The 15,366-nt window shown below is 38.7% G+C and overlaps 1 protein-coding gene across 3 annotated transcripts; it reads right to left on the bottom strand.

The window, feature by feature from the left end:
• Window positions 1-1,184: 1,184 nt before the first annotated feature.
• On the bottom strand, window positions 1,185-13,686 carry WEE1 (WEE1 G2 checkpoint kinase). 3 transcript variants are annotated; one of them, XM_077113961.1, is made up of 11 exons: window positions 12,814-13,686; window positions 11,172-11,377; window positions 10,584-10,647; window positions 10,237-10,409; window positions 9,654-9,775; window positions 6,332-6,478; window positions 4,408-4,503; window positions 4,224-4,309; window positions 3,011-3,181; window positions 2,664-2,809; window positions 1,185-1,651 (listed from the first exon to the last, which is right to left on the bottom strand). In XM_077113961.1, the coding sequence occupies exons 1-11, from the start codon at window positions 13,387-13,389 to the stop codon at window positions 1,498-1,500; spliced, it is 1,941 nt and encodes a 646-aa protein (XP_076970076.1). In that variant the 5' UTR covers window positions 13,390-13,686; the 3' UTR covers window positions 1,185-1,497. The 3 variants fall into 3 exon arrangements, with proteins under 3 accessions (XP_076970076.1, XP_076970078.1, XP_076970077.1); XM_077113963.1 differs by lacking the exon at window positions 12,814-13,686 and adding an exon at window positions 12,523-12,652; XM_077113962.1 differs by lacking the exon at window positions 12,814-13,686 and adding an exon at window positions 11,931-12,495.
• Between the last annotated feature and the right edge of the window lie 1,680 nt (window positions 13,687-15,366).

Genomic DNA, 15,366 nt, shown 5'->3' with positions numbered 1-15,366 from the left:
ATAAAATTAGAAGTTGTCATATCTGTTATATTCACTTAATAATTTGAAGGTACTTTAAGTGCATTATATTTCTAGCAAGTCAGATGCATAATATGCAGGGAGATGTAAAAGTATTAAATAAATATAAAAATAGGTTTGATGAATAAATTTTTGAGTCCCAAAATGTAACTGGTGTGAATTCAAGCCCATCATTAACTAGTAAGTTTCACATGCCAACAAAAAAAGTGCCAACTGCTCTGAGAACTTTATATACATTATACTCTACATTTACAATGTAGAGATAATGGAGATAAAATAGTATAAAATAGGTACTACAATTAGTCAATTAAGGTAAGCTCAGAGTGACTTTTAATATGCCAATCAATGTTAATAAAACACAAGTCAAACAGACAAGTGCACCGATGTTTTAAAGAAAAATTAATGAGAAAACAAGCAACAGTCAAACCCTATTTTTTTTTTGCAACATCTGTTAGCCAATATTATCCATCAAAGGGCTAATCACAGATAAAATATACTTTGTGAAAAACTTGGGATAGTCAGAAGTCATTCTGGCATTTCAAATAGCTATGTACAGTATCACCACAATCAGTTTATATATACAAATATTGAAGAGAAACCGGGCAAAACATTTAAAAACAGACTAATAATACAATCAAATACAAAACCTGGGAGGAGAGAGGTGACATTTTTAAAGAGTGAGGGAAGGACATCATCAGGAAATATTACAAAACCAGTAACAATTATACTACATTAATACAGCGTTCCAAAGGGGGGAAAGGTGCATTTTTCCAATGCACTAGCTTCAAAGTTAAAGAAAAAAAGACAAATTGCTGCTTTTCATCAAGAGCAGCTTATATATTTCACATAATTGTTTCAAAAGAAAGCCTATTAACAACGATGATTGTTTAATGCTACAATTTTACAGCAAAGACAAAACTAAAATAGCAGCAAATTCACAAGGCATACTTCCACAGAATTATCATTCCATGGTTTATACAATGCCTACAAAGTGCTCCCAGTTGGATATACAAGTAAATTCACAATTAAAAAAAAAAAAAAAAAAAAGATAAGACTGACACACAGGTAGGTACACTGAAGGCTGAGTAGTACTGAGTCTCTTGGTATTTCCCTTTTCAAAGGAAGATTGTTTGTAATAAAGGGTTTGAGTCCTTTTTACAGGTCACTAAAGGGAAAGATACCTTTTATTACAATGCAATAGCAAAACTATAAGCAGCACACCACCACAGTGGTTAACCCTGGGAAGGTTGGTGAACATCCAACAGTGAATGACATCCTATACAAGACAGAAGGGTAAGATTAGGCAAAAGCCTGATATACCAATGGTTGAAATACAGCTTTCAAATGTAATTCACAAATAAAAGTCCTAAAAGGTATCAGTAAAACTACTGACATTGATCGAGAAAATAATTGCAAACTGGATTCTAGCAGTGATTTCAACCTAATTTCTCGTCACAGTTTTCTGGATAGAGAGTAGTTTCAGTATATAGTAAGGCTGACAGAGCGGTTCATCTTCTTCCCAATAAGTCGAGATGTTCTATTACTCTGGGTAGTTGACCTAGTAGCCATTCGGTCAGTGAAGAGTGCTCTTTCCTCAGCTGCAGCTTTTGCCATTTGTGCTTTCTTGAGTTCTCTATGAACGTAAAAATAGAAAACAGTACTTTTTACTTATTGTATACATCTTAGAAAGGGATCCTTAGAGGCCAAACGCAAACTATACTAACAGATGGGAGATTTTTGTAAGCCATCATTATTCTAAAACATAAATGAGGAAAGGAAAAATATATCAAACTTTAGCTTTTGCTCAAACCTAAAATTTACGAAATGACTAAACACATAATAAAGATGCTAGAAATAACTTTGAAACTTCTAATTTCAAATTAAACTCCAGTGCACACTGTCATTTTATCTTTACATAAAATTTTATTTTGTATTTCTATGAACTATAATGTATGTTACACTAGTGGCAATTTATCCTCTTAATATTTCAAGTCAGTTTTAATAGGTTAAAATCAAAATAGTAGCAACAAAGCAGAATTAGAAATGTGATCTACAGTTATTACCCTCCAACATTTCCCTCCTTTGTGTTTTTTGGGGGAGTGGTGCGGTGCATGGGCTGGGAATAGAACCTGGGTCTCTTGCCCAGCAGGTGAGCATTCTACCATTGAATCACCCATGCACCCTCATTTCCCTGGTTTTGATAAACTTTATCATTCCAAACCAGCTTTCCACAAATGTCAAAGTTCAGATTAAATATGAGAATCATCTACTAACCTAATCAACATTAGCTTCATTCTTTCATAAAAACAAATAGAATAAAATGTCACAAGGAAATGTTAATTTATGGAGACAATTTGGGAAAAGAAAAACCAGTATAAGACCTAGTTTTTACTTATTTGGGAACTGGAGATTATCACCACTTTTAAATATATGCTAGTCTTAAATTTTTTAAGTTCAAAACTTCAAAGTTTAGAAACACAAACATAATAGGTCAAATATTAAGACCAAAGACCCCAAAACTTGCTTTATATAACTACATGCCAAAGCACTTCATCCTTGCTGACACAAAGCCCAAGTCCTCGCTCATTAAAATTTGAGAATTAATGAGAAAGTAAAAACAAAACTAACAAAAATACCTTACTTACTTCTGCAAAAGTGAATTTTTGAACTTTTCAGCATTCAATTCTATTCGTAATTGTTCTGCACTCTTTCTAGAAGCAGACAGCAATACTGAATGCTTTACCAGGGCCATTGCTGAAGGCCTTCTCTCTGGATCTGGATGAATCATAACCTTACAAAAAGAAGTAAAATAAAGGAAAACTTATGCAACTTAATAAACATCAAACCACGTCAATAAAAAGTTTCATATACAGGGCGGGCCACAGTGGCTCAGCAGGCAGAGTTCTTGCCTGCCATGCTGGAGACCCGGGTCTGATTCCCAGTGCCTGCCCATGCGAAAAAAAAAAAAATGTTTCATATATAAAAAGCTCACTTTTAGCAAGTCTGTAAATTCCTGGGAAAGCACTTGTGGTATTCGAGGTAATCTACCCTGTCTGATTTCATGCCATTGGTCTCCATTTCTGGGAAGAGGTTCAGCACCAGCAGCACATACCACTGTGAGGGCAAGGGCAAAAATATCCGCTTTTGGTAGATGGGTATAGTTCTGTTTAAGAAAAAAAAAGACATTGTTAAGGGAATGAAAAATGGTCAAAATAAGATAAGATCAAACCTCAGGGAGGATTTAGGTGAGAAATAGGACTAAATTAAAATGTTCAGCAACCATATCTATATACTAGATTAGATCGTATCTATATGCCTAAAATTTAAGTATATCAAGAAAATTATGGGCTGCTAAATTTGGGGGAGATTTCTTTTTTTAAATTACTAAGTAACATAGACTCTCAGGAGGAAAAATTTAAATACACACATTTAAAAGTGAAAGCCTCCTCTTTATCATTAGCTCAATTCAATTCTCAGAAGAAACGCCTAGGCCTCTTGGGGCATTCATATGCAAATACAAAGCTTATGCACACTAAATTACAACATCACATATACATAATAAAGTTGACAAATATACATATAAAAGGAGCAATGGGATCATACTATTTATATTATACTTGTTATATTTTCATTCAAATCTCTATTATGAAACACTGTATCTTTTTTGAAACTGTATTAGCGTGTTCCATAATTTACTTAATCATTTTCTTATCCATAAATACTTATTTATATTGTTCCCAATTTGTGTATGAATATTTTAATGGAAGAGGCTCATACAGAAGAAATTTCGGGTCAAAGGAGTGATTTTAAAATACTGATAGACACATGCTCTGATCTCTAAAAAGGCTACGTCATTTAAAATTTCCACCAGGAGTGTATGATAACATCTACATGACCACAACTCCAGCAATGTTTATAAGTCTTTGCCTTTATGGACTCTTGATGGATTAAATACCCCAAGCTCTGATGGTTTAAATTTTCTTTCTTCCTTCCTTCCTTTTTTTTTTTTTTTTCTTGGGTGCATGGGCAGAGAATCGAACCCACATCTCCTCCATAGCAGGCAAGAATTCTACCACTGAACCACCCATCTACTTTGTATTGCTATTCTATCAGTTATTAAATAAAATTTTTAATATATCTGAATTTATATTTTTCTGTTAACTAATAAGTGTTAAAAAGCAAGCAGTATTATTAAAAGAGATTACCTCCTGTAAAACTTCATTTGCAAGAAAACGACTATCACCCTCTTCAACCTGTGGACTAGATATCCTTGTTACGTGCCCAAGATCACCTAGAAATGTTGGAAAGATTATAGTCAAATAGTTAAAAACAAAACAAAACAAAACAAAACTTCCTCTATTTTATCTTTTACCTAATTATCCTTCTTACCTATTTTGAACATAACTTTGTTGGATGCCCAATCATCTTCATCTCCTTCTTCAGAGGCAGCATTTGGGATTGAGGTTCGAGATATGAAAATATTACCTGTCAAATAAAGTTAATTATGTAAGCCACACTAACAACTAAGAGTATAACCAGAGTTCATAAACAAGACTGTATACCAGAATCATCTAGAAAATTTTTTAAAATACAGATTCTCATGTTCTATTCCAAACCCAAAGAAAATAAATAAGAATCTCAGGGAACAGGAACCCAAAGTTATTTTTTCTGATCCCTTAATACTTGAAAACAATTTCATTAGGCCCTTGTCATTTGCATATTGATCTGGAGCAGTTTTAATTTCTTAGGAACAAAACAAAAAAGGGCATAACATAATAATCTGTGCTAAAGCATAAATTTTAATCTACAAGGCTGGTGTAACATGAACAAGTCATTTAACTAGTGAGTTTAGCTGACCATACAGCCCCTACATCCCAATATGGCACTGTGGTTCATTATTTCCTACTGTATACACTACATATTCATTCAATCAAATTCAGGTAATCTCATGATTATCAGAAGTTTAGTGGCAGATTTCATTTTAGTAGTTTTATCAATATAGTGATGAATTTATAAATGTTTTATTTAAGGAGCCATCTTCCCAGTTATACTCTACTTACACAACAATTTACTTTACAGTGATATTTAACATTAATAGGGAATATAGGGGATAAAGGAACAAGCTAGTGACAAAGAAACAATGAGTCAAATCCAGAATAAAGGACATCAGGGAAGACAGGAAGTCATTTTTTAAAAGTAGGGGGAGGGTGAGACCTAAAAAAGAAAGTTAAGACCACATGCAATGCATGGTCCTGAACTGGATACCAGCTAGGATAAATCAACTGTCAGGGACGTGGGTTAACTGGGGAAAATTTTACTATGGCCTATTAGATTTTGTTTCATGAGAAATAAAATAACAGTTTTACTATCTTTTATAGGCTAGAAATACTACCATGTTTGTACAGCACTTAGTTTTCACATCTCAGGTTATTTTAATGCCTGTTAGCAGCACTAGTATTACTCGAGAATTCTAGTTCTGAGGCTTAATAGAAGAGTGGGACTTAATTATTTTTATCTGACTTGTCTAAATTTTCTTTCACCTTTTTAAAAAAACAATGTAAAGTTACTGCTTCTGAAATAATTTTTATCTCAATTTAAACTAGAATTATATAATAGGACCTTGAATAGGATCACTGCTCTTTCAGTTCAAACACTAATAAATGCTTCATAACGCTCTGAAATACCGTTTTGAGCAACACTACAGTAAGAATATTGGAGATTTTATATATAAAATTTATATTGAAGGAATCAAGCAATAATTTTTAGCTGAAAAATGCTATTATAGTAAAGGGGAAAAAATAAAACCACTATATTGCCGATTCCCTTGCAATCTTTTTTATGAATTTGTAACACATAATACATTATTTTCTAAGTTGAACAAAAACATTTTTACAGACTAGAAATACATTTGTATAGCACTTAAGTTTTTAAAATATTTTCACATCTCTCATTTTATCCTCAGTCATGTTAGTAGCAGCAGTATTATTTTATAATTACGGTTCTACAACCTAGAAGAGTGGGACATTAAGGACAGTTTCTTAGATTACACCATCCAAATCCCACTGAGACTATGGTTCTTATAAGATACAGCACATTTTTCCCCCAACTATTAAAAAAAATGAATTTATTGCCTTAAATCTTTCGGGGGAACAAGGGAAGAAGTAAATGAAATCATACAATATAATTGGGTCAAAGGTCTTTTAAACCTAACAATGAAAAATCTGATAGGATGTATGCTTTCATACTGTTATAATGAAGTAATTTATTTTGTACAACCCCAAAAAACACAGGTCAGAGTAACTGGAATACTTACTGGGTTTTATATCCATGTGAACCAAAGACATTGAATGAATATACCTTAAGCCCCGGCCAACTTGCAAAAGAAGATCCTTTAACTCTGCTTCTTTAAAGTAACTCATGCTTCTATAGTTTTCACTTATAGCATCAGCTAAGCTTCCACCTAACCAAGATAGGAAGAATCAGCATTTTTCTTTTTGAAATATTCTTATTTTTCTTCTTTCCACCTTTACTGAAGGACCATAAATTCAACCAAGAAAATAACACATTATAGAATCTCTTCCCTTCAACCTACTTGTGAAATAAAAATTTTATTTACTCTCCCAATAAGTGACATAGTCATTACATGGTAAAAAAAAATACAATTTAAAATCTTGCTCTCACCCATATACACCCAGCAACCCACATGGTTCCCTTTCCCAGAGTAAACCAACGTTATCAGTTTCTTACAATTCTTTACATCTCCTTTTTTACACAGATGATGGCATATTTTCATTATCTTATAGATCATTCTATGTCAATATATATAAAAAACTACCCCTTTCTGTGTCTACATAGAATCATATTGTATAATTGAAAGGCAATGCATTAACTAATCCCCTAACTGACGGACATTTAAAAATTATTTCCAATCCTTTGAATTTTATTTCATATACATTTAATATATCATCTAGAAATAGAATTGCTGGGTGTAAAGGCAATGTGTATTTGTAATATATGCATACATGTGTGGATACACAGACCTCCAAAGAGAAGGCTGTACAAATTTATATTCTTACCATCAATGTACGAGAATGTTTCCTATATCTCTGAATACAGGCTATAAGTTTTATAGATAAAGATCATTAACTTGGCATTGTTTTAACTTATGAATGAGAACAGCATGCTTTTGCAAAATTGGTAATTTGTTTATACCCTAAAAAACTTCATAACAATATTTTTTGATTCTATTTAAAGCTTAGGAATAATAAAATCAGAGGCAGGGTAATAAGAAAGACCAATGATATAGTCAAGAAAAGAGGCCCAAGAATTTGAAAAAGAGGCCCAAAATGGAATATCAAAATGTCAAATGCGTTTAAAATACAAAAATAAAACACACACCTAGATATTTTAGGTTTAAAATATTCTTCTAACCTAACTTTTATAAATCGTGAACTGCAGGAAAAAGAGATCTTTAAAAGAGAGCAGGCCAATGAACATGTCCTTAGACAAGGCAGGCTTGAAGTCCAAATCAAGTCTGATAAGAAAAGCATGACTTTGTTTTTACTGGGTCCAACAACTATAATCGGACCAGTTCCTTCTATCTCACTGTTGGAAGAGCAGGGAAAGTGTGAAGAGCAAAACACTTATCTGACATTTCAGGTTCTCTTTCCCTATCCATCAACATTTTTCTACACTTGTTTATTGAAAGCAGAAATATCAGTATATCACCAAACAAAGATAAAAGGCTTAATGTGTAAGTGACTGTAGGAGATAAAAGGGGAGGAAATTGGTCACAACAATGGGTAATCAGGTAATTAACATGTACAGTGAACAAAAACACAATCCTTTTCCTATGAAATTGTGGAAAAGGATCTTAAGGTGAGGCCTATTAAGATACTCAAAGCTCTACCTGAGAACCAGAATGTGAAAATAGGAAAAAAAGATACAGATGATCTCACAAATGTATCCAAATAACATTATTTTCCTTCATCTAGGCAGGAACAAACAATCATATAAAGAGGCAGCCCTGATTCACACAGATAATTTTGTTGTGCTATTTCTTTATAAGGAAGCTTGGAACAATATATTGTAATTTTTAATTTACCTATCTTTAATATATTGAGATTATCTTTATATGGAATTTTCTTTAAATGTTTTATACTGCTCCCAAATAAATTATTTTCAAGAGGTTATTTTATAAAAAATCTAACTTTATTATAGGACAAGGTCTTCATAATTTTAGTGAGGAGAAAGATCCCTCACTCCTTCCCCCTTCCTAGGACCAACAGAGTTTTCCCAAAATTACACAATTACACACTTGGTAGGTTGTTATAAATTTGTGATTCCTAGACTTCTACTTAAATACTCTGACAGTTAACAGAACACCCACTTCAACAAGATAAAAGGGAAGAACAAAGGAAGAAAGGAACCGAAAGGATTTGCTGTCTGGGGAATATGGAATAAAGATGACAATATGGTCAAGTTGTTCTGCATTAGATGCAGTTACTGAAAAATGAGGATAAGAACCAGACAAGCACACAAGGTCATGGGAGATAGCTACACAAATATTTTGAAGTTATATAAATGGAAACATTTCAAGAGCTGTGGGAAACAAACTAGCAACAGTGCTCTATCTCTATAAGGACTGAGGTTCTTTCAAGTGTAGAGCACTAACAAAACAGTTTATAAGAAGTCAGGTTTAAGAAAGTGAATCTTTTACTCCTGTTTGGTTCACTGTTTTTAAATTTGGAGTACCTGAAACTACTACCTATAGCACTTATTTATTCACAAGCTATGAGTTGATAGGTCTTCTTTACCTAAGAAAAAAATGAGAATCAATAAAAGCTGATTCTGTCATTCTTTGTTGTCTCCTCTCAAGTGGTCCCTAAAATCTAAATTCTCTAATATTGACAGAAGAGGCACAGAAATAGAAATCCATTATATAAAAAGTACAGATTTGGGTACATAATGACAGATGTCTATAAAGATCACAATTCCAAATGGGATTTTGGTAAAAGTTTAAAGGAACGAAACAAGTTGGGCCCTTAAAGAACTTGTCGAAATCGAAAGCTAGACAGAGCAGTTCAAAGTTGAACCTATACATGTTTTGTGGTTTTTTTCAGGGGAAGGAGGGAGAAGACAGGACCAGCTAGACAACTCAACAGAGGATTCTTAGAGGATGACAGTGGTTGCGTAGGTTGGACAGACAGAAGAAGGGCAAGACAGCAGAGTGCCTTCAATTTTATACACGTCTATCGGCAGTGCACAGAATAAAACTGAAAGGAATGGCTCCATGCAGGCAGAGTCCATTCAGTGAAACATCTGATTAACTACCATGTGCCCCATATACTATGCTAGATCCCAGCATACCAAAAACATGTATGGCAAGACCCTCATCCTCTCAAGAAGTTCCATTCAATTTAGGTGACAGGCACATAAATGATATGCACAATTCTACAATTAAGGTACTTCAAGAGGGACAGTTTATACAACATACAGGTACAATTATTTGCACTGAACTTCATGTTAGGCCTCTGATCTTTGATTTAACAAGAGTAAGAGACATAAAATAGAGCACAAGACTTTAGATAACAAAATACTTCCTCAATGTTTATTTTCTCAAGTTCATTACTTACCATTACAATATTCATTTTGTATGAGCATATGATCATCTTCTGCCCATGCAGAGAAATATCGAACTACATGAGAATGTTGTCCAAGCACTGCATGAGCATATACTTCTCTCAAAGCGTTCTGCCTAGGGAAAATTTGAGATTAATATAATGGTAAATAATTTTTATTCAAATCTAATCTGAATTAATTTTATCTGGAACTCGTAATATTTATCTATAGTTATGCCAAAAAACAACTTGTTTAAGATGGAAGAGTCAGGGGAAGACTCATGAAATTTTTCCAAAAACTTCCATTAAACAAGACTGTTAGAAGGAAACTTACTGGAGCTAGGACTCAGGAAAGAACAGATGTCATTTTACTGTGAATTTATGGATGCTAACTGAAAATAAGAAATTAAAGTTAGCTTTCTAAGTCAGACCACTCATATTTTGCCAAGTCCAATAAGAATCATTACTGCAAAATGAAAAGCACTTGAAGTCATTATCATTTCTCAAAGGCTAGAGAATTACAGGCAGTGTTTGATTGCCTAAAAACTAATGTTTATAATGCCAAAGGGGACAAAAGATAAAATTTTTTAATACATACTCATCAATAGAGCCGGCCAATGGCTTTTTTGATCTCTTAATGGCATAAATACATCCATCCAGTCTCTTCACACATTTAAACACAGAACCAAATTCTCCAGAGCCAATTTTCTCTAGCTCATGAAATTCTGTTGTATACCGTGACTTCATGTTGCTTTCAGTTATTGTGATTCTCTGTAATAAAAGGTATATCCATATATAATATAAAAATTTATTTTTCACTATGGTGACAGAACTATGTGTGAAATTAAAAAATTATACCTTATGTTTTAAAGCGTATTTAATAAGTAAATTGTCAAGAGACAGAAAGTCAGATTTCAGAAAGTTTTTTTAAAGCTAGTTATTTACTTTAGCAGGTCTTGTTTCATCTTCAAACTCATAATCACTGGCTTCCATGTCTTCACCACAGGAACTGAAAAAAAAAATTATGCAGTTCTTCATCAACATATCTGACAGATCCAAAGTTTCATCTGAGAAATGTATAGTGAAATGGAATTTCAATGGGATAAAGGCAGAAAAAGCAGTTATTTTTACAATCACAAGATTCAACCCAGCTGATGAAAACGTTTTCCCTGCTGATTTGCTCACTACCAACCAGAAGGTAACTGGTTGGTTAAAAACCAATCACACATCAAAACCACCACTCATCAAAGTTAAAGCCTTTCTAAGTCAAATCTGCTTGCCTGCTGCCTTTCTCTCATTTTTGACACAAGTAGATTTCTACAAGCTATCTAGACTTTTTATATCTTCCTTTCTCACACCAATCCTTTTCCACAGTTGATTATTTCTACCTCAACTCTGAGAATTACATACTAGTAATAGAAAAAATTTCAGTGTACAAACTTCATGCCATTCAGTTGAAATTAAATTGTGATGAGTTTGAAAATCTTAGGTGGTTTGAGGAACCAAACTGCTGAATAATAAGAAAGGACCTACTCATTCCAATATGTTCTCTTTCTTCGACGACACTGTCCTGAAGAATGAAGCAACACAGAATCTGGAGTAAAAGGATTAATGTTGACTTGAGGAGTCTGCCGCATGTCAAATTCCCTTCTTCCTGATTTTTCTGAATTCATGAATAGAGAACCACCCCGGTGTTTAACAGAGCTGGAATCAATTCCTCGAGCTTTGGAGAGCAAACTCTAGGGAAGGAAATATAAAAAAATTTTTTAGGCTTCAAGTCCTATACAGTCAGGCTTCCCAACCTACCCTTCAACAAGCCTTTCACATGACTGAATGTGGAGGTCAAAGTAACACACAAGTCTTTGTTATATTTATTTTTCAGGCAAAATAAACACTGGCTAACTTAGGTTGAAAAATAACCGCCTTTTCTGAAAGGGATAGGAAAGTAAAGTCGGTTTCCAATCCTACAAAGAAACTGAGTGCTGACTAAAATTAAGTTCATTCCAGTAACTAAAAATTAAACTCTCTCAATGTCTAAAAATAGAAAGCAGTCAGGGAGCCCCATAAAAGCTCCCCTCCCCCATCTAAATAAGGCCTCGAATTCCTCCACTGCTCGACTCCTCCCCTCACTTTCAAGGGGATTTTGCCTTGAGCTAGTCGGCTAATAAACAGTTAAACTCAAAGTACACGTTATTCCTGAGGTTTGTGACTACCCGTATATCAGACACAAAATTGAGTGACTCACTTGAAAAGGTACATTTTCCATATTAATCTTACAAATGCGAAACTTACCCTAATAAGTGTCTTTTTGTTTTAAGAACTGTTTTAAAAACGGTAATCGGCACACACACTGGCCGCTTCACAAACACCTACTTCTTCAAGATAAATTATGATTTGTATAAACGCAAAAGGGCTCAAGCAACAATACTACCGCCGGCTTTTAGGAGTTGGAAGTTACTGATCATCACACGCAGGCCAATCAAACGTGGGCAATAGGAACCCAAGGGTATAAACAAACGCTTTTCCAACATCACGTCGGGAAAGAGAGTGAAATGCTACGTTGCGGTTTTTTAATGAGTCTTTTAACACTTTAAATGCGTCAGCCTCTTCTGCCAAGTCAAGGCACAGTCTCCCTTCATACTTCAAACTCCCCCTCCCAGGACATGAAACGATAAGCGAATGAAGATTTCTTAAAATCGAATTCCTTCTGCGCTCGCCGCCCAAATTACAGGGCAGACCAGTGCGTTTAAAAGGCACCATATGGCCGCGGCGCTCGGGAGTGTCAGGTGGCCAGGCCAGCACGGCGCCAGCACCCGTTCCAAACCACGTTATCGGTGCCACACTCCAGGCTGACACGCTCAAAGGGCGTTAAATCCTCAGCCACCTGGACGGCGCCGATCAGCCCCTTTGAAGGATGAAGAAGTTCCAGACGAGGCTCATTGTTCAGTTACATAATCTTAACGGACAACTTCTGGGCAGGGCCCAAAAGAGGGGCTGCCAACTTCGTGCTGCGGCGCAGGAAAGGGAGCGGGGGTGCGGCCGGGAGGTTATGTAACTGAACCCAGACAGCGCCCAGCTCCGCTCCTGGCGCCGCGGCCTTTTTAAAAGGCTCGGCCTGCGCGGGACCCGGGCGCCCAGGTCGGTCGGCTAGGCCCCACCCGCCCAGTGCTCTCACCTTGGGGGTGTGCGGCGTGTCGAAGAGCCGCAGCTTGCGGAAGGTCTTGTGCGGAGGGGTGCCGGGATAGTCGGGCGCCGGCGAGCAGGGGCCATCGCCTGCCCGGCGCGCCCCGCAGCCCCGCGGGGACGCATCCCCTGGACCGCCGCAGCGCACCGGGGAGAACGAGCTGACTAGGAAGTAGGCGGCCGCCGGCGACTTGACCGGCGACGAGGAGCCAAAGCCCTCCTCTTCCCACGAGTCGCCCTCGGCCCCGCCGCCCGCCGCGTCCGCTCCTGGGGAGGCGCCCTGTAGCAGCATGTCCTCCTCCAGCTCCCCGGGGCTGCCGGGGGCCGGGCCGGGGGAGCGGTGGAGTTCGGGCCCGGCCTCCGTGGGGCTCCGCGCGGGCGGCAGCGGCGAATCAGGCTCCTGAAAGGCTGAGTCCTCCCCGGTGCTGTGGCCGCTGCCCTCCTCCTCTTCTTCCTCCTCCTCCTCTTCACAGTCGCTGCAGGGCGAGAAGATCAGCTTCTGTCGCAAGGTGCAGGAGACCCCGGCGCGGCGGGGCGGTGGCGGCTGCTGCCGACTCAGGAAGCTCATAGCGCTCCTGGGGCCTGGGCCGAGGGCCGGAGAGCCGGGGCCTGCAGAGTCCAGGACACAGCCGGCCTAGGGGGCGGGTCCGCCACGTGCGACTGGGTGCGCCCGGTCGCTGCTGTTGCGAGTCCGCGCTGCTGGGGTCTGCGGCTCCGGGGCGCTCCGGCTGCGGGCGATGGTGTCGGTTGGTGGCGGCGTGGACAGTCCAGCACAAGCGGGACACAGGCACCAAGGCTGGGGTCTCCGCAGGTCCAGCCGCAGGTTCGGGCTCCGCGGCTTCCCGCGACCGTTAACCACGTGAGTTCCCAATCCACCAATCCCCGCCCAGGCCCGGGTTTGAAAAAAAAGGAGGGCGCGACGTAGCCCGTGGGGGTGGGGCCAGCTACGCGATTTTGGCGCGAACCCGCTAGCTCCGCCTCCCACTTGGCTTCAGGCTGGGCTTTGGGCGGGCCGCAGCGCGGCGGCCTATGAGCGAGGCCGGGGTGCCGGGGGCCCGGCGGGCGCCGCCCAGACCAAGCAACAACCGGGAGCGGAAGCGGCCTCCAGAAAGAAGCGAAAGGAGCTTCGTTCGCCAAGCCCGTTCCGGACGCGGGACTAGAAGCGCCTCCTCGCTGCTCCGCCGGGGCCCGGGGGATTGAAGGGACCGGCGACGCGGGAGTGCGTCAGGGTTCTTGCGAACCGGGTCGGTCATCGGCGGCCTTGCAGCTCGGGCGCAGCCCCGGGGGCCGGCCTGCCGCCCTGGTGACGGCTGATGGGCGTTGTGGGCGGGAGTCTAGACGGTCACGCTTCTTGGTCGTGGTCTGAACCCGGAATGGCGTCTTCGGCCTCAGTAACTTTCTGAACTGTGTGAACCGATGCGGTTAGGACGGACACCCAAATTCAGCAAGAACACGCGAGTTCTTGAGGCGGGAACACTGGCTGTGGTGGCCGCTTCTGAGCCTCAGTTTCCCCGGTGTATGTTTGTTAGGGTCGAGCGTGTATGTAGCTAGGTGAACTCCCCCAGCCCGTGGTCCCCTCCGCCACTCACTTATCCACGGTAAATATAAACAGCGCCACGGTCGGCCCCAGCGCAGAGCCAAATGTCTGCCACGTTTGTATGTGTTTATATTTGTTCGCCAGTAGGTGGGCAAGTGTTGGCATTAAAAAAAAAAAAGATTGGCCTAACTCACCGCAAACTTAAACATAACTAGAGAAAAAATTCCCCTAGTTCTCTGTCATATTATGGTTTAATCAGTCCCTCATTGCCACATATAAAAGTTTCTTGCAAATTTTCAGTTGGAAATAACTGGTGAATATTCTTCCTTTTACACGTGGGTTTTCCCCCCTCCGGATTGTTTGTTTTCTAATTATTTTTTTTTTTTACAATAAATTCCCAGAAGTGAAAGTTACTGGTCAAAGAATATAAACTGCCCAACTGCCCTCCAGAAAAAAACAACTTACATTCTCAGGCTGTGAGTTCTGGGTATAAGTGGGTGGGTAGATTTGTTTTGATTTGTTGGACAGTTTACATGGGCTTAGTAGTCATTTACACTTATTTCTATTGTCTCTTTTTCTTATCGTAGCATTTTATGGATATTAACACTTGGCCATGTATGTTATTTTAGCACTTTGCAAAGGTTAAACTCAAGCTTGATTTTTTTTTTTAAGGAAAACAGTGGTCAGTACTTAACACTTACCACATGGGAAAATTCCCTGAGCTCACATAACTGAAGACACAGTGAAAGGCCTGCATCTATCTTCTCCAAACATTTGCTAACTGATGTATAATTGTGTCCTTTTTGTATGTTATTCCAAACTGGATTTTAAGCTCTTGGAGGACAAGAATGCTACACTTTGGTTCATTTCAAGGAAAGCCATGAAGTGGTTTTTAGCACCTTCCCTTTAACCCTTTCCTCCTGTCAGCCTAGATGACAAACACTGTTCTTTGATTTGGGTATCTGATGTTTTCTCAGTTTTATATGAAGTGTAAATAAAAATGATTAT

Source organism: Tamandua tetradactyla, chromosome 8 (assembly GCF_023851605.1).
Source record: "Tamandua tetradactyla isolate mTamTet1 chromosome 8, mTamTet1.pri, whole genome shotgun sequence".
In the NCBI taxonomy this organism is placed as follows: domain Eukaryota; kingdom Metazoa; phylum Chordata; class Mammalia; order Pilosa; family Myrmecophagidae; genus Tamandua; species Tamandua tetradactyla.
The sequence above is the reverse complement of the archived record's forward strand: the minus strand, read 5'-3'. Positions and strand labels throughout refer to the sequence as shown.

Coding starts and splice junctions, on each gene's coding strand:
- WEE1 (XM_077113961.1), bottom strand. CDS start 13,389: ATGAGCTTCCTGAGTCGGCAGCAGCCGCCACCGCCCCGCCGCGCCGGG. Junction 10,410..10,583: donor ATGAAACAAGACCTGCTAAA/GTAAATAACTAG, acceptor CTTTTATTACAG/AGAATCACAATAACTGAAAG. Junction 9,776..10,236: donor TTGGCCGGCTCTATTGATGA/GTATGTATTAAA, acceptor AATTTTCCCTAG/GCAGAACGCTTTGAGAGAAG.